This window comes from Drosophila serrata, unplaced genomic scaffold (assembly GCF_035046125.1).
Source record: "Drosophila serrata isolate PLE 108 unplaced genomic scaffold, ASM3504612v1 contig_349, whole genome shotgun sequence".
Lineage (NCBI taxonomy): Eukaryota > Metazoa > Arthropoda > Insecta > Diptera > Drosophilidae > Drosophila > Drosophila serrata.
In genome coordinates, this window is record NW_028257247.1 from 211,286 (window position 1) to 230,107 (window position 18,822).

At 42.5% G+C, this 18,822-nt stretch overlaps 5 protein-coding genes across 8 annotated transcripts; 3 read left to right on the forward strand and 2 right to left on the reverse strand.

The window, feature by feature from the left end:
- Positions 1 to 5,279: 5,279 nt before the first annotated feature.
- Positions 5,280 to 6,633, forward strand: LOC110189245 (uncharacterized). The gene is made up of 2 exons (XM_086838556.1): positions 5,280 to 5,865; positions 6,395 to 6,633. Exon 1 carries the CDS (start codon positions 5,280 to 5,282, stop codon positions 5,778 to 5,780), a length of 501 nt encoding a protein of 166 aa, XP_086694682.1. The 3' UTR covers positions 5,781 to 5,865; positions 6,395 to 6,633.
- chk (chaski) lies at positions 6,395 to 11,753 on the forward strand. The gene is made up of 5 exons (XM_020959247.2): positions 6,395 to 8,615; positions 9,534 to 9,643; positions 9,976 to 10,157; positions 10,285 to 10,525; positions 10,595 to 11,753. Exons 1-5 carry the CDS (start codon positions 6,603 to 6,605, stop codon positions 10,737 to 10,739), a joined length of 2,691 nt encoding a protein of 896 aa, XP_020814906.2. The 5' UTR covers positions 6,395 to 6,602; the 3' UTR covers positions 10,740 to 11,753.
- Positions 11,754 to 12,371: 618 nt separating this feature from the next.
- Positions 12,372 to 14,772, reverse strand: Rab2 (RAS oncogene family member Rab2). Of its 2 annotated transcripts, XR_015272919.1 has the most exons (5): positions 14,580 to 14,772; positions 13,843 to 14,002; positions 13,441 to 13,777; positions 12,837 to 13,382; positions 12,372 to 12,777 (listed from the first exon to the last, which is right to left on the reverse strand). XR_015272919.1 is itself a non-coding variant. In XM_020959286.2 (4 exons), exons 1-4 carry the CDS (start codon positions 14,623 to 14,625, stop codon positions 13,284 to 13,286), a joined length of 642 nt encoding a protein of 213 aa, XP_020814945.1. In that variant the 5' UTR covers positions 14,626 to 14,772; the 3' UTR covers positions 12,372 to 13,283. The 2 variants fall into 2 exon arrangements, 1 of the variants encoding a protein (XP_020814945.1); XM_020959286.2 differs by having other exon boundaries at positions 12,372 to 13,382.
- Mob4 (MOB kinase activator 4) lies at positions 12,871 to 16,400 on the forward strand. 3 transcript variants are annotated; one of them, XM_086838554.1, is made up of 5 exons: positions 12,871 to 13,009; positions 13,063 to 13,126; positions 14,923 to 15,154; positions 15,232 to 15,605; positions 15,664 to 16,400. In XM_086838554.1, exons 3-5 carry the CDS (start codon positions 15,095 to 15,097, stop codon positions 15,914 to 15,916), a joined length of 687 nt encoding a protein of 228 aa, XP_086694680.1. In that variant the 5' UTR covers positions 12,871 to 13,009; positions 13,063 to 13,126; positions 14,923 to 15,094; the 3' UTR covers positions 15,917 to 16,400. The 3 variants fall into 3 exon arrangements, with proteins under 3 accessions (XP_086694680.1, XP_086694681.1, XP_020814944.1); XM_086838555.1 differs by having other exon boundaries at positions 12,985 to 13,126; positions 15,679 to 16,400; XM_020959285.2 differs by lacking the exons at positions 12,871 to 13,009; positions 13,063 to 13,126 and having other exon boundaries at positions 14,756 to 15,154; positions 15,679 to 16,400.
- LOC110189268 (FAD-dependent oxidoreductase domain-containing protein 1 homolog) lies at positions 16,312 to 18,711 on the reverse strand. The gene is made up of 2 exons (XM_020959283.2): positions 18,403 to 18,711; positions 16,312 to 17,576 (listed from the first exon to the last, which is right to left on the reverse strand). Exons 1-2 carry the CDS (start codon positions 18,616 to 18,618, stop codon positions 16,467 to 16,469), a joined length of 1,326 nt encoding a protein of 441 aa, XP_020814942.2. The 5' UTR covers positions 18,619 to 18,711; the 3' UTR covers positions 16,312 to 16,466.
- Between the last annotated feature and the right edge of the window lie 111 nt (positions 18,712 to 18,822).

Sequence of the window (18,822 nt, forward strand, 5' to 3'; positions counted from 1 at the left end):
TTGTATTTTTCTCTTCGTTTAAACAAAAAAATCCACATCTAATTTGATGAATGCGGAAAAAATCTTATTAAAGGTGTTTGAGTTGATGGCAGCTTTCCCTAATTAAAAATAAAACCGTATAAAATTAATCATATATTGGTTCTATACCAGTGTAGAAATGTAACTAGCATTTCGGATTTTAAGATTTATCGATAAAATTTAAAAAACTGCCATAGCTGCAGCGCCTATATGTACATATATCTGTCACTATGTGCTGCAAAAGATAAATATAAAACATAGAAGGACGCTCTAAACTTTCGCCTGCCCACAGGAACAGGTTTTATGTGCTAGTATGTTACGTGTTAAGTGCACCCTGTTGCCTCCTTTGTAACCCATGCCGTGGCTTCTTGACAGGTTTTTAAGTGATGCCGCCATCACTTTTATGTGAAAACAAGAATGTCTCTGACAAGATCCTTATATAGAATATTCTATTTTGTAAGACATTGCCCGACTTGATAAGGCATAAGACCTTTTTAAACCTTTACCAATTTTATAAGAAACTAAACATATGAATATATTACTTTTTTTTCTACCTTAGTAAACTAAAGCAATGCTATAACAAACAACCAATTTTAAAATGATCTATGCTTTATACTTAAATAAGATTTATATATATATATGAATATGCTTATATTATTATATCTATTTCAAAATCTTTTCCTTAAATCACCATAATTATGTTGGGAAACTAAAAAACAGGAGCTAACTCCACCCAATTCCTATAATTTTGTATCCGGGACAAGGTTACTATAACTTAAGATATGTACTATCATAACGAGTCTATATATTTTAAAATAAATCCATCTGCCTCGGAATAGAAGGTATTTTATGTGATTTAAAAAATGTGGTTCTCATATAGCTCTCATGGGAGTCATATAGATATCATAGGAATATGAATGAATAGGATCGGGAAAAGAGTAAAAAATAATAAGACAATTGATACAATATACCAATACCAAACCTTTATTAACGGTTGTGTCAAGTGACAATTTGTATTTGTATAAAACGTCTTTTCGAAGCTCGATACGTTCTTGATGTTTTTGTATTTAGTCCTGAAATTTTCAGAAATTAACAGAAAAATAAACATACACGTGTATTCATATTTCTACTGTGGAGCTGTCGCCAATTCAATGATCTTATTGATCGAAATTCGACCAGGTATATGCATTTTCCAAGAACGTTTTAATCCAATACAATCCCCCCCGAAATAGAATTAATTGAGCATAAAAGCATGTCGTCTAAGTGCATTTGCAATTGCATTGAACAAACAATTGCCGTGCACAAACAAAACACAAAAACCGCAAATCAATTAACAACCAGCAGCAGCAATCGTTTACCAGAACGGGGCTTAGCTTGGCCCACTATCAATTACGGATATCAATTAAGCGGAAAGCGAGGGGGAAGAGTGACAGCCGATGTTGGGCGAGCTTCTCGGCGAACTTAGCTCTCTGAGGGCGTCAGAGAATATTAAAGTTTGAGCTGTGTCGGGGCCAAGTTCTCGGTTGAATTGCTAAGGTAGGGGATTAAAGCGATGTGTATGAAGGACAATGGTTGCCAGCAGGGAACTTGTGGTTCCCCTTCTTGGGCAAACCCTTTGACCAAGCAAACTTTGTCTGAGTTGGTGATGAAGGTGAATGAAAATGAGAAAAGCAAACTCAATTCAACCCAAGGTAAAAAACTTGTCCTTGCCTCCGCTGCATGGCTTAATCAATTAAAATCTTCTGACAATTTACAATATTATATTTGACAGATAAGCCATAGATATTAGTAAATGCGTATTTTCTTCGAGTTTTTCCCACTTTATATTCAGGTTTTACTGACCCGCCATATAGTAATCAGACAAATAACCCCAATTTGCTGGCCTAGGTCAGCATCAAACGGGTCTCCTGAATAAACCGAGAGGGTCATAAAGCTTATCACCCCTTTAAAGCACCTACAAAGATTACCCCACAATGAGGCGACTGCAAGAAGAATTTATTGAGCCCCTTGAATGCCGTAGAAAGTTTTTACTTATCACTATATTCGGCACTGTTGGCCAACTTAAAAGCTAGTCATTATTCATAGATTATTTGAAGTAACTCATAAAAGGCAAAAGCGGATTCTTCTAGATGCGTTTGGATTAAAATTGCCACAAGTTCTTCGTAAATGTGTCGTAAATTACGAAATAATCAATATTAAATTGAGAAAGTATAAATTCTTATCTGTACATATTGTAGCGAGGTGGCTACTTTTTAATTAATTAAATGAAATGTTTATAGATAGCTAACCTTTCCTGAAACACTGTCGAATGAAGACTACAAAAAATATCCCCTTAACCATGAGAAGATTCTAGCTTAAGCACAAAAATTACAATGTTCCAGCATTGATTCTCCTTTTCAGTCTTGTTCGATCTTAAAATGTTCATCCCATTGAGTATTGAAAGCTATCCGTCTGATAAAATTATATTTATTAACGATCAAGGCTGCTGCTCTGACATGTGCTCCGATTTGATTGCATTGCTGTTGTAACTAGAATAGCAATTACCGACAATCACATGATGTGTGGTATATGTATATAGAATCATAAATACTTACACTTACATACATTTGTATAGTATGTATGTCAGGCTCTGCATCAGAATCCGAATCCGAATCTGAATGTGACCACTGCCAAAAAGAGAGAGAATAAAGAGCGCGTCACAGACCGTTGGCATGCTGACAGACGCCAACGCGTGTGCTCGTACGCAGAGGCATATATCAGTATGTAAGTGAACAAACACACAGATATAGGAAATACTATAGGCACGACGCGCTTTGATAAGAAATTTATTAGATTAAGGCAACGATTGCCGCGATTACAGACGCCGAGTAGCCTTGTCCGCTTCCCTCGTTCCACACATGTTCCATTCTGCCGGTCCCATTCGGCCAGCCGCAGCGTGAAGTGGGTTCAGTCGGCCTTCCGCCGAGCCGCGCGACTGTTGTTCTTCAATCCGACTCTTGAATCCGGGGATCCGAGAATCCGAGTCCGAGTCCGAGTCCAAGTCTGGACAGTGCTGGCAACCGCGCGAGATGCCACTTTAGTGCTGTGACTGACAAGTTTCTTTGTCTTTGGCTTTCGCTGTGTAACTACTACGGACTAAACAAGATGTGGACTTTAGGTTTCAAGTGTGACTTGTTCTACAAAGTGAAAGTGCTGCCATTGCAGTTGAAAAGTGTTGCATACGAGCAGGGGCAGCTGAAAGTGCTTCAAGATGCTTTTATTTATTACTAAAGGAAATGGTAATAAAAACATTGGGTTACTGGTTTTACTTAAAACAATCGCTTAGAAAAACACTCGTTTTGTAGAACATCTTTATTTCTTCCATCATTATCTGATTGTGTAATATTCCGGCAAGATCACGTGTCCGATGCATTCTGAAAAATATAACCCTATTTCGAAATGTGAACCGAATACATTTAGAATCGGTTTATTCGAGGGCTAAGTATTAGCGTTGCCTATCGCATCAGCTAGTATAACGACATTTCTGCCAATTATATTGTAAAGATAAGCAACTAAATATATAATCAGACAAGTGATTTAGCTATATATGTACGAAATTAAACACCAAAGGCGAGTTATCGCGATGTCGGAAACCAGACAGTCGTGAAAATCTCAGCAACTAATACATTCACTTTCCTCGTGAAATGTACATATTAATCAGTGTCGTACTTTGGCGATATTGCCCCCCATTCAAGTCTTAAATCAAATACAAATAATTGCCTTCCCCCTTACGGAATCCTGTGCACGCCTCTGACTGTTATCATTTAATCGATTCGCGTATCGAACGTTGAACTCGGTTAATTTTTTAGCTCCATTTCATGGAAAGTTAATAATGAAAAATAATTATCACTTGAATATTTAAGTGGATTTTACAGTATTTGAGCCACTTTTTGGAATTTTTATCATTTTAAGTTGAGGGTTGTTCATTTTTATTTCGAAATGTGTTTTTAAGATGCATAGTCTGAAATCGAATGACTGCAAACACAGTCTTACTTCGTTTAAGTTAATACCCAAAGCCTGTTCTGCCATCTTTTCATTTGGCTTTTGTATCGTGTCACCCGATTCATTGTGTAGTTATTTAGGCATATATTTTTAGAAAATTTTAAACCTTGACAATGTTACTCTCAAATACAACCGCGGTTGAAATAATAACATTAATTAATGATTAAAAAAAAAGATCTGAATATCGATACTGTGTCAATGTTTGACTCGTTAAATTAATTTTTATTCAACTTAAAGTATTATGTTGATTCTATCGAACAAAAAGAACAACGAATAAACTAACCTTAAATGTGATATTTTCCTATATTTAAAAAATTTGATTTATATGAAAGCTTCAAATATTTTTTTTGATATGAAATCGAGCACGATAATTACAACTTAATCACTTTAAAATGGTGTAAATTCCAGTGTAGTCTCAGATGATTTTCTAGATAATTATAATTCGTTCATTGAATAATTAAATTCCAAAAAATATTCTGTCGCAAAGTATTTATAAATGTACAAATTATTTATTTTTCACTGCTAGTATTTTGAGCGCAACTGTAACTGCGAGTATGTTTACACTGTTGTGTATTTTGTATTGTTTGTCAATTCAGCAGATGAAATTAAGTTGAGCTTTCTGTGCGTGCGATTCGGCAATTTCTTTGTAAGGCTTTTGTGAGGAATACGTATCTCATTTATTTCCTTTGCATTAAGTGCTATATTTAAGATTAGCCCCTTGGTCATATTTAAGTCATTTATCAGATTTCCCAGCTCACTGCTCTCCTTCTCCTTCCTCTCTTTTGCAGAGCTCCCATTGAAGGCTGCTAATCGAGGACAGAGATCATAAATCATTATCCCGCGCCGGCAAGGAGGCAGCACCCACAGCAGCAGCGATTGAGTTGCACAGCCCGGAGACAAATTAATCATACGCCGCGTTGGCCGCCTCGTCGTCGATATGTATTCGATTGTCCATCCACCGCCGAACTGCGCGGCGCGCACTTGACACGCGTTGAAGCGGAGCCAAGACCGAGAACCACTTATTGCAGATCGCAAGGCGGGGAGCCGGAGAGTGTCCCGGAGCAGCACTACGCCTCTTGGTGGATCGTCATCATCATCGAAGCCTCAAGCTTTGATTTGTTTTTGTTATTTGTTCGCATTTTGTTCGAATTCGTACGCCGGGCGAGCCGCGTTTAATTGGCCTAAGGAAGTGTTTGACTTCTCTGACAACAAAGGACCGCATGTGGCTGCTAGGGCTAAATCCTCTTACCGGCAGCAATAACTGCTACAACAACATCAGCAGCGACATCAGCAGCAACTGCAACATCAAGCAGTTGCCATCAACCCTTCGATATATTCTCCGCTGGCCTGTGATAAACCCCATATCGTTCTTAATGAATGACATTCGGTCCAAGTCATTCTATCGTGCAGGCAAAGCAACATCTGCAGCATCCGCGTCGGCCACGGCTAAATCCACTGCTAAATCGTTCGATAAATCGCAGAACAACAATCCCCGTACTTACAACAACAGCGGCAAGTCAAATAAGGTGTTCCTCCACTATATACCCCGCGATCCGCGCCTAAGAATTTTCAACAAGACCGCCACCCTGAATAAACCCTTAAATCGCACCACTCTGAGCGAGCTAAACATAACTGAAGATCTGTGCAATTATGGTGAATTAATTGGCGGCAGACCACTGCAATCAGAATCAATGAAACAACTAGTGCAAGTGAAATCATAAGTGTGTCCGAGATTCGTTGTGACGCGTTTTTTTTTTCTTCTACTTTGGTTCGAGTATTTCCCCTCGAAAACAACATCCCGAAAAGGTAAGAAGGGTTTCGAGTAAGTCTTCGGCCTGCCGATGATTGTTTTCTTTTTGCGTTTTCCCCATCGAACGGGGTGCATGTTGGACCCCTATATAGCCTATATAGTTGTCTAAAATTAGGATCAGACAGACAGAAAACAACAAGCCGCCAAAGAAATTGGATTTTAAATATTATTCGTGGTAGTCCGAGGCCAATATTATTATTGGGACATCAGCTGCGCGACGCTCATGTGACGCACTTTGTTTGGGAGAGGCGATCTCTCTGCTTCTCTGTTTTCCGCTGAGCATTTTCCTCTGTTTTCCTGAGAGGTCAAGTTGAAGGCGATGCGAAAATTAAATAAGTGAAATGCCAAAATGAGCAATCAGTTTCTGCGCGGATTTTTCAACGAAATGTTTTCAAGCAGTTATTGTTCTTGTTGTAACTGACCTCTGGGAATATACATAACTAGAACTAAGGCTTATAGGTCCAGGTCAGCTAGAAACTAGGAACCACTTATCTTTCTAACAGTTGCTTCCTCCCTCTCACCCAGCTACGCACTGCAGCGTTGACCAACGGAGACCAGGGTACTTCATCCATCTGCCGCCTACTTAAGACAAAAACAATGCTGAAGTCTAATGCAATCTGTGTTCAACTCCAATAATCAACCGCTTGGACAAGAAAGTGCAAATTTTACAAACGTTTTTTATAGTCGTAGCCAGAACCTTTTACAATATTAATAACGTTACGCAGACTTCGACATGGCAAAGCCAACGACATCGAGCTCCAACAACAACAGTCGCGAGGCGGTGAACAACAATAACAACGTCCACATCAGGGGACAGCCGGAGGAGAACCAACCCTTGGCCCAATCCACGGCTCCGGCCCCCGCAAACACACCCCTGAACAAGGCCATCAAGCATGACCTCTTTCCGGAGGTCACTTTCTGCAACCTGTCCGTGGAGGAGCTCACGGATGGGGCTGAAGAGGGTCACAGCCGGGTGGTGAGAAGCAGCGTGATCGCCACGGATGGCGATGGTGCGCTCACCTGCCTGATGAACGGCAGCGGGGGGCAGGTGAAAAGGCGCAAGCGGCTGATTTCGAACGAGTCCGGCGACTCGATCGATTCCAGCACCACGGACAAGAAGACGCCCAAGATGCCCGATGGCGGATACGGTTGGGTGGTGGTGTTTGCCTCCCTGGTGGTATCCCTTATCGCCGACGGACTGAGCTTCTCGTTCGGCCTCATCAACGTTCAGCTGCTGGAGTACTTTGGCGAGTCCACGTCGAAGACCGCCTGGATCTCGTCGCTGTTCTTCTCCGTGCCCCTGCTAATGGGACCCATCTGGTCGAACCTGGTGGACAAATACGGATGTCGGAAGATGACCATCCTGGGCGGCATCGTGTCCGCCTTCGGGTTTGCCCTCTCCTCCTTCTGTAACTCCATCGAGATGCTTATGGTGACCTTTGGAATTATCTCAGGGCTGGGACTGGGCATTGGATACGTCACCGCTGTAGTTTCCATCGCCTTCTGGTTCGACAAGAAGCGCACGTTTGCCACCGGAATCGGAGCCTCGGGCACGGGCATTGGAACCTTCGTGTACGCCCGTCTGACTTCCTACCTCATTGAGTCATATGGCTGGCGGGGAGCCACCCTAATCTTGGGCGGCACCATGCTCAACGCCTGCGTGTGCGGTGCCTTAATGCGGGATCCCGACTGGCTGATTGAGGAGAACCGGCTGGAGAGCCGGTCGCAAAGCGTCACCACCTTCTCGAACTCAAGCGTCTGCCTGGAGGAAATCAAGAAGCTTCTGGACACGGGGATCACCAAGGAGGCCGTTCTCGACTCCCTCGTGACCAAAAACAACACGGAGGCCAACCAGCAAATCGACGATCCTCTCGACACTGGCCTAAAGCGCTACAGGAGCGAGATCTTTCTGCCAACCTTCCTGAGCACACAGGAGTTGGACAGCATCTGCGAGGTGAAGAGCCTGAGCCGGCGCTCCTTGCGGCACAAGGAGGGTGCAGAGGCGCCTTCCCGTGAGAACCTTCTCTCCATGTCCTCGGGCGCGGGAGCTTATCCTCCCTCAACCGCCATTCTTGGATCGCCGGATGACACCTCTATGGGAGATATCGCGCACGAGGCTTCGGAGGCGGCCAAAAAGACCTACCTGGCATCCATAGAGACACTGTCGCCGTCGGAAAAGCGTTCCATCGGTGCTGGCACCCCGAATGGGTCACTCCGCTCCTCGGACGAGGGTTACCTCACACAAAAACACGCAAGCTCCCGCTATTCGCTGAACGAAAATCTTTTCATGGCCAAGCACACGACGCCTTCCATCTCAAACCTGAAAGTGAACGGCCTGCGTCACAACTCAGTGGATATCCTGAGTGAGGACATGCACTGCTATTACTCCAAGGATGAAACATTCGCACTGCTAGAGCCGAGCAGGCGGATTGGTCCCACGGTGATAGCTATTCCGGAGCAAGAGCCGGCGTCCAACAGCGAACTGGCCACGCGAAGAGCCCGGCTGGACAGCATCACAGGAATCCGGCGACTGTCGCGGTCCAAGAAGCCCAGCCAGCATCGATCCAACCTGCGACGAAACATCTCGATTAGGAACTCCAACTTCCTCAAGGACATGCGCATCCACCGCAACTCAATCCACTACCGCGGTGCCATGCTGAACACGCACCGCTACCGCCTGCGAGCCTCCTCATGCCCCAACATCTACCGCAACTCGATGACCACCATAGCCAAGGAGGAGGAAGATGTGAGTAGATGTGCCTCGTGCCCCTTGCCCCGGCCTTATCAGCCAGCCACTTGGCGACAGACCCAGCTGGTTAATGGTTGGCGCTGATTATCAGCTACCCCTCTGCGTCCTGCCATGGAAACATAGTTGGGCCATGTCTGATAAGGTGGCCGCCCTGACTTCCGTGAAGCTATGCAGAGCACAAAGCTCAAACATATTTGAAATCGTCATCTTCATGATCAGTTTGTTACCTTGAAGTCTCATCCTCCTGTTCTGAAAATATTTACTGCTTACTGTATTTAATTCAGAAGAGTCCATCGACCTACATATATCTATCGCTGTTTTATTAAAACTTACTTCTAAACAAAAATGTGTATAACAAGCGGAATCTTAACTCCCTCGGCGAATCACTTTAACAATATCAGTTTATCCGTATTATTAATGCGAATATGATATATCGGTACTGTTTTTGACGCGAAACCCGATATAAAAATCTATATTTTTGCAATGCGATAAATGTTCGATAAATCGAGATTGGAAAGACAGACAAATAACTGTTATAAGCGAAATTATTTGTCGATACATTCTTTTAGTTCGAACCAAATTTTAGGGCCGGTTTCTTTACACTCACACTTTCTCGGACAGATAATGCTCGTGAATAAAGGTTAATCTTTTTCGTCAAAGGAACTAACCTTAGCCGGGACCCTTCATCGACAACATGTCAGCCAAAAAAACGAAAAAATATAAAAGTACTATGAACTATGTTTTTCATCCAGATAAATTAAAGGCATCGATAAACCCGATTTGCTTTTATCGTTTCGATCGGAAGCTTTGTAACTTTAACAGTGAGATTTTTAAATAGTCTTTTACCTTATGGGTAAAACCTTAGATAAGTAGAATTTTTAAATACACATTTTAATATTTTCGCTCTTTTAACAGACCTGGTACGACAATTTTGTGGACACCATGAAGTCCATTTTTGACTTCTCCCTTTTTCTGGACATGAAGTTTGCCCTCTTCAATCTGTCAACATTGTTTTTGTTCATTTGGTGAGTACTGTAAGGCATAGAAAGCATACGAACTGCGCACACACCCTGAAGCAAAAAAAAAGCTAAAATTAATAGATAAATTCTGCAAAGGCGTCGACGACAAACTGAACATTTGCCAACCTAAATATGTCGAAAACAATTTTGGCAGAAATAGAAATGTTGACAAACAATTTTAACCTGAAACGAGCATACTTTGTCGCAGTTCAAGTACAAAGTTATCTATCAAGATCATAATATAGAGCTCTAAGTGTTTTATTGGCTCCTCGATAAGGAACTCAACCAGATCCCAATAATACTCCTCTAACTAATCCACCCCTTGGCACGCTCCGCAGGTTCATAATTCCCTATCTGTACCTCCCTGACTACATGAAGCAATACGATTACGATGTGAGTGTAAGTGCTGTTCTGATATCGGCTGTTGGCATTGCCCAAACAGTGGGAATGATTGGACTGGGCTATCTGGGTGACCTTTCGTGGATGAACATCAACATATGCTACTCCCTCTGTATGCTGGGTGAGTTTTATCATTATGATAAAAATATAAGTAATGCCATCCGATTTTTTGCATGCAGCAATAAAAATGTATAGGCGTTACGCATCTTGTTGTGTTTATACCTTTTACATAAATATATATCTTTCAGTCTGCGGAGCATCGGTGTTCTTTATGCCGATGTTGATGACCAGTTACAATGGCTTGATGGTCATGTGCGTAATCTTCGGCTTCACGTTCGCCAGCTCATTTTCATTTACGCCCAGCATTCTGGTCAGTATTGTGGATTTGGATGATTTCACGTGTGCCTATGGTCTGGTGCTGCTGGTGCAAGGAGTGGGTATGATCGCTGGCCCACCCATAGCGGGCGTTATCTACGAATATACCGGCAGGTGAGTTGTGATATGACGAGTTAACATCTTAGAATGCCCTATTGCCAACATCTACTTGCACCTTTGCAGATGGGACGAATCCTTCTATTTTGCCGGCATATTTATCGCACTCTCCGGCGTCTGTTCGTATCTGATCGAGTTCTGTGAGAAGAAAGCGCCCAAGGAGAGTGATAGTGATGTCTCAGAGACTAAAAAAGCTCAACTTTTACACTAGGTTACTTGTACGTACATTACTTGGTTGCAAGCCGAAAGAGAGAAGAGAAGCAAACACAACTTGAGGTACTAAAATCTGGACTAGCATTAAATGTTAACGAGTTTCTTATGTCAAATGGTGTTGCAGCCATAAAATCAGAGCAGCATTGTAACTGAAACTAAGCCTATTTCCTAAGACCTAGCATGTAAGCCTATATACTTGACTTGATAACTAATCGCGGCTAAGTATCGACATATACACCTAATATATAGTTAAAGCACTAGGGCAATTACTAATAATCACATCTTGTGCTCACACCGCAGACAAACTGTTCAATTTCAATCAATATCATGCAGTGCATCACTGCCAGGTGCAAACGGGTCCCCACAAAATTGTCTTTACAAAAAAAAAAAACAAAAAATATATAGGAGAAATAATTTTAATTGCCTTACATTTGGTACGAATATTGATTAAATAGAATACATAAAAGCAACAATCTATGTAACGTATGCAATAACAACCGACAATTTTCCCTAATATAAACACAATAAACTTTATGTTCGTTCTTAAATTAAAAAATGCATCATATTGTTACGCTGAACGTTTCGGATCCGAATAGTTTTCCAATCACACAGTTCAATTGAGAAAAAACGTTATACTAAACAATATAATGTTAAAAATTAATATATTCGTTCTTACTAGATAAAAATTTAACAAACAGGCTCTTGAATGTTTAAGTATTATTACACAAAATACAGACATTATTAATATTGAAATAAAAATACAAACTCACCCAGAAGCACAGAAATAAACATAATTAGAATATTGTTATGAAAAACGCCTTTAAAGTGTAAGCATCTGTCGAAGTAAGGGTACTATTATGGTACACACTATTGTTCCGTAGCCGGTTTATATTTAAAGAATAATTGTTGGTTCAATTCACCCTAGCAAATATGTAAAAAAAAGATCACAATTCTATACAATTATCTACTGAAAACATATATTATGAAATATAAACTTATAAAAGAAAACAAACTGCTTTTTTATTCCAAATTTACCTAATGGTACATCATAACATTATCGAATACCCGAATTTTCCTTTTTATTTTCCGGATTTGCCATAAAGGTAGATCGAATATTGTTCCGTTGTATTTTAGACATATGGACGTTAATGGAAAGGAAGACGCAGCCAAAAATAAAAATTTTTAAATATTTCTATAATCCTTTTTTTCTTTACTTAAATAAAAACCTTATGTTAGCTAGACTTTTTCGATTTTACTTAGTTTAGTCAGTCACTGGCAATAATTATGAAGGTTAAAATTGAGAAACAAAGAAATAATTATGAAAAAATCAAGTACGTTATCTTTATGTAATAATGAAACGGAAACAAAAAATTTAAAGTCAATATTGTTTTCTAATTGAATTATTTTTGTTTATGGGGAAAAATGGCACGCACAGTTTCCGTGAGTTTGGTTCAAAACTTAGGAGAGCCAACAGAGGAAACTAGAATCTGAAACAATTTTCCGGATCGACAAGCGAAAGTTCGAATAAGCAGACTGCAATATCCCTTTATAATTTTGCCACCTGATGACGTCCTGGGCAAGCTATTTTTATGGCTCAAAAAATTCTTTCCAAGGATTAAAACGATTGGCATTTCCTTTGTAATATATGTATGTATAATGTATGTTTATTTATTATTCTGCATTGTGTTTTAGCAAATACAAATATTATAAATAATTTGATTTGCGTTTACAGTTGTATCTTTCGTTTTGTCTTAGCTTTCGTGTTAATTTAATTTAATATATAAACTTTGTAAAATACTAAATTGATCATTGAATCGCAGAATTCACGTGTAAGTATCCTCTGTTTATGCATTACGAATGTGTAAATTATATAATCCCATTTATTTCTATGTTAAAGACGGGGCAAAAATGCGTTGACAGGGGGAGACGTAAAATTATGCATACTTGTTATTCCGTATATGTGTATGTATGTATAAATATATAGAAGCAGGAGCAGATACCCAACGTAAGCAGCAATACGGGGCTGAAGCAGCACCCTGAAAACAAATCACAATGAAAATTCACATAGTTCAAGTATTGTTTATATATATATTACACATCATTTTGTCAAGATCCCAGTGTACATATAACCAACGGTCTTTGCACAAAGTAACTAGCAAACTAATTTCAATATACACAAAATACATACATAAAACTGTTATATATGCCTCGATAAAGTTTATAAAATTTAGAAATCACGCACAACACATTCACATATAGTACACAAATGTAGGTCTTGGGTTTATTATTTTCTGGTTCGATCGCTTCAGTTTCTGATACAGTTTTGCAGTTGCCGGATCTTTGTGGAATTAACATTACGCTTAGTGTTCGCTTGCTAGTTTACTGGTAAGTTGCTATGTTTACGTGATTAGTTATTGTTGAAATCGAAATCAAAAACGAGAAATCGGTCGGTCACCTTCTATTAGTTAGTCACTATAAAGGAGCTTTTACAGAAGCGGCTACATCTATCCCAAAAATGCAGTCGGGCATTTGCAGGTTACTCCTAGCAGCAGCCACTGTTGGCTGCCCCGGCGGCTCCTCCGGCGCCTGGTAACGACGGGTTTGTTGGCGAGTGCTGCTGACCGATTTTAATGCCGTTTGCCTGCGGATATAATCAGGTCACTTGTGGTCTATGTCCGCCTAGCAATATATCAACTCACCTCATTGTTGATGTCAAAGACTCCTTCCTGAATCTTTTCGTAAATCTCTTTGGCGGTGTTGATGAACGCCTCCTCCACGTTGGCCGCCGTACGCGCCGACGTCTCCATGAAGACCAGTCCATGTTCGCGGGCGAAAGCTTCGCCCTCCTCCTTCTTTACCTCGCGCCTCGAGTCCAGATCGCTCTTGTTGCCGATCAGCATAATCACCATATTGGAGTTGGAATGCTGTCGCGCATCTTCTAGCCAGGTGGTCAGGTGGTTGAAGGTCTCCCGCCGTGTAATGTCGTAGACCAGCAGCGCCCCGGCTGCCCCCCGATAGTAGGAGCGTGTGATGGATCTGCAATGTCACAAATCCCTCGGATTACATAATTGACATGCTTCCTTTGGATCTATACTACGCACCTGAAGGCCTCCTGGCCAGCCGTGTCCCAGATTTGAAGCTTGATCTGTTTTCCGTCGATGGTGATCATGCGTGCTCCAAACTCTACGCCGATGGTCAGATCGTGCACTGGCTGGAAGCGCTTGTCCGTGAACTGCAGCAGCAGACATGACTTTCCAACGCCTGAACAAACAACAACGAACAATTAATTAGTTAATTGCAAAACGAGCGAAAGTTTCTCCTGAGTGCAGCAGCCGTGTTTCCACTGGGACACTGCAACGGCTGGCACGCATCCGTAGCCCATGGCTAAGCAGGATGAGCAGCAGCCAGCAGCTGTTAGCTGCCCGAAAAGCTGCATGCTGATAAGCCCACGAATGCTCGGGGCGGGGGTGTTGACTTCTACCAGAATCTCCGCTCTATCTCTGGGGGGTGGTTGGCTGACTCAGCAGCAGGGTTTTGCTGTGTGGGCCCATCCCCGGCCCCATCCCCCTCTGCGGACTTCATAAACGCTCGCCTGTATGCGTTGTTATGGTATTATTGATTTTTCCTTCGGCTGCTCCAACTCACGGGTGTCTGTTTGGGCGCCCCAAAACTCCAGCGTTCAGTGGACTTTGTCAAACTGGCTTCGAACTGCGGGTATTGCGTACTTGATAGCCTTTGTTTTGTTGTCTAATTACGGCTCATTTGTGGGACAATGGCAAGCTTTTTGCAGCTCAATTTGGAAAGGTTCCCAGTCCTAGGGGCCCCAGACAAAACTCACCTGTGTCGCCGATGATTATGTATTTGAACAAGTATGCGTAGGACATGTCGAAGATAAGTGGGTAGCGCTTTCAAATCTCTCTCAATCTAAGATCTCGTAATATTACAGCTAATACGCAATTCTTGTAAGTTTTCCAATCTGTTCGTATTTATGATGACTGGCTACGGACAGTGTGCCCAGTTCTCGCTCAACCAGGGATGGGCTAAGCTAGACAAAATACTAACTGTCCCGATGTGGATCGGTCTATCGATAGAGATGTTTTAACAGTCGACGCACGGTCACTCTGTTTTTCGCACAAAGCAAAGTTTTTTTGGACAAACGTTAATCAATAAATCCCTTCCAGCGTTGTAGAGGACAGTTCGGGAGCCCAGATCGGGCATTGCAGTCGGGCAGGATATTATTGTGTTTCAGTCGAATTCGGCGTTAGCCAGCGAGTTTGTTGTGCAAGGCGTGGGCTCAGGCACAGGCACAGGCATAGGCGTTGTGGATCATCGCGGCTCCGAGCAAGGTGAAACATGAAGATGGCTGACGGCTCAACCATATTGCGTAGGAACCGGCCAGGCACCAAATCCAAGGTAAGCTGTGTACTGCAGCAGAAGGGGAGGTGTAAAAGTCCGCCCGCTGACGGTTTATCTCCCTTTTGGTGTTGTAGGACTTCTGTCGCTGGCCCGATGAGCCCCTGGAGGAGATGGACAGCACGCTGGCAGTGCAGCAGTACATCCAGCAACTGATCAAGCGGGACCCGAGCAACGTGGAGCTGATCCTGACCATGCCCGAGGCCCAGGATGAGGGGGTGTGGAAATACGAGCACCTGCGCCAGTTCTGCATGGAGTTGAATGGCCTGGCTGTGCGTCTGCAGAAGGAGTGCTCGCCGTCCACGTGCACACAAATGACGGCCACCGACCAGTGGATATTCCTTTGCGCCGCCCACAAAACGCCCAAGGAATGCCCGGCCATCGACTACACTCGCCACACGCTGGACGGGGCCGCCTGTCTGCTCAACAGCAACAAATACTTCCCGAGCAGGTATGTATGCGGGCCTGGACATCGGGGTCAGCTGGGACTAGCCACATAATGAGCGAAGTGTCTCCTCCCACAGGGTGTCCATCAAGGAATCGTCGGTGACCAAGCTGGGCTCCGTGTGTCGGCGCGTGTATCGCATTTTCTCGCATGCCTACTTTCACCATCGTCGTATTTTCGACGAGTTCGAGACCGAAACGTATCTATGCCACCGATTTACGCATTTCGTCACCAAATACAGTCTGATGTCGAAGGAGAATCTGATCGTGCCTATCAACGTGGGCGAGAACGCAGCCCCGGGCGAGAGCGAAGCCTAGGATCAGTCATCAGTCGGCATGAACTCGAACATAGTCGCGCCCATTCAACACACATTTATTTATATTTACCAAATTAGCTTACAGATTTGGTTTTTGGCTCACCCCGACAGAGAGACACGGACAGAGCGAACCCAACTCAAATACAAACACAGATCTTGTATGTTTAGATGCTACTCAAGGCAGATCCAGACACACGGCCCTCTTCATCCCGCTCGCCTTGATCTGGTCTTAAGTCCGCTATTATTCCGTAAAGTTATATTACGATTATGTTTAATTCTTAATTTAAAATAAATTATATGTAGACAGACACACGACTTTTGTGGCCGAACTCAGACCAGAACCCCAGACCCAAAACCCCCTGACGACTTGCAGCCAAAACAACACCAACAAAGCTGTACGTGACTAAAACGTTAACTTTACTATACAAAAAGTACTCTACATATATACAAATGAAAATTGCAATAAAACAAGTACATACACACAATAACCGGGACTACTTAGTGCTTTATAAAATTAAATATATTTCAGTTGCACGAACAAAAAGTGTTCCTTAAACGATATTTACCTCGAACATAGGCTGCTTGTTAACGAGGCGATCGAAACCGAGTCGGGACAAATCAATTGTGCTGAACTTTCCGTCGAGGATCAATTCGGAAATAGCCCTGCCCACGGCCGGAGTCTGCTGAATTCCATGGCCGCTGAAGCCGGCCGCTATGAAGAGATTGGAATAGTGAGGATGTCGTCCGATTACTCCGTTCGCGTCGAATGCATTATGATCGTAATAGCCCGCCCAACTGCTCTGGATTTTCACGGACTCAAAGGCCGGCACACGGCTCGCTAGTGTGGGCCAGACATCCGTTTCAAAGTAGCCATGATCAACGTCCAGGGTATCGCACTCCGGCTCCTCTTCATCGCTGGGACTGCGACCACAGAGGAAGTTTCCACACAGACCGTCGCGTCGGAAATATGTACCATCCGGGTCAACTGTCAAGGGTGTGGCCAAGCCCGGACAATTCCGACCCTGAGTACTAAACACGTACACATACCGCTTGCGGGGCTCCACGGGCAGGGCCACTCTCAAGGAACTCGTCTTCGCCTCCGGATCGCCAATGTTCGCCAGTCGAGCCACCTGGCCCGAATGTGCTCCGGCTGCCAGGACACAGGTGTCAAACTTCACAGGGCGCTGCACTCCGTCACCAACATCAACCACGGCTGCGGACAAAGCTCCGGAGGAATTCCACTCAAAGCCCACCACCTCGCCGCTGGAGAAATGTGCGCCGAGGGCGCGGGCCTTTTTCTTGTATCCCATCAGTAATGCCCACGGATCGAACCATCCCTCCTTATCGATTCCGTGGCATCCTAGCTCGACGTCCTCCGTGGACAACCACGGGAACCGGCTACGCAACGCTTCGGGACCGAGCAGTTCGTTGCGAGCCCCCAACTCGTTTTGCAGCTTGGAGTTCTGGGCCAGTATATGTGCTCCCTTTGCAGAAGCCAGGATCAGATAGCCGTTCGGTTGGTAGCAGAGATCAACATCTCCCAGGTGCTTTTGTCCATTCACAATAAAGTTGTAGCCATAAAGCGACATCTCGATGTTCTCAGCTAGTGAAAACTGCTGTCGAACTCCACCCACCGAGAGTACCGTGGAAGCATTAGTGTACTGCAGAAAAACAAATTATATAAAAAATGACTATATTATAAGAAAATATAAAAATGTAAATGTGGAATGTATAAATCGTGCTACAATAGTTGACATTACTTTATTTTGTTTACAGGACATATGTACATATGTACGCAAATATCCAGAGATATAGATATTGTACCATTTCAGAAATAATTATATGCAAGAGCTCACGTAATTCGGGCACCCAACTTTAGCTGTATTATAATTTCAGTTAGATTTTCATAAAATTTAAGACTTAGATATTTTGTATAATTCTAGAATTTCGGTTTTAATTTGAGAAAACCGGAATACTATATTATATTAAAATTATTAAATTAAATTATTATTATTTTATATATATATATATCCATTTTATATTATTTTTGAAATTCGGTTTTAATTTTATGAAAATCGGGGGACAATATCAATATTCTTATAGCTGTCATAGAAACTATCTTTAAATGTAAAACTGTAAATATAAAAAGTATAGGTTACTGTATTGAAAATGGGAGTTGTTTCATTGTTTTTTAATACAATTATATATAATTTAAATTGTTTTATAAATTAATGATCAAATTGGAATCTCCAAGGGTATACAAACTCAGGCGTGTCGAAGTAAGCTTCCTTTCTTGTTAAAATTCAAATAGATGGAATACTCAGAATCTTATGATCAAAAATATATACCGTGCTTGCGAATCTGAGAGATTGGAAACAATCCCCAATTTTATAACCTTAACCTCAACTAAAGAAATTGTGATGGTCTTGCTTTTGACACCGCACATAAAGTTTTATTCAGTATTTTTGGGCTTTAAGTTTTACTTACACAGGCATCCCGCTCCACCACCAACACATTGAGCTTCTTTCCCAACTGCTGCGACCGGGACTTGAGCCAGAAAGCGGATGAGGCGCCCATGCCGCCACCACCTATGATCAGGACATCGCAGCTCCGAGGCAGAACGTCCCCGTGGGACTTGGCACTACTCAGGCAACGGAATTGGCTCAGAGCACCCGATCGAAGAACTTGTCCGAAGCGCAACATTATTATCACTAACCTAGGAGTTGCACATTCGTGTGCGGATTCATTCCATCTAAATCGGTGATAAGCGCAAACGGAGCGGAGATTAGATTTGTGCAGCCTGCCGTAAGTGTTTTGTGTGCACAGCAAACAGAGCTAGAATTACAGTGGAAGCTCCCTAAACACAATGCAATAACACAAAAAAAAATCTTTAACTAAGAAATAAAC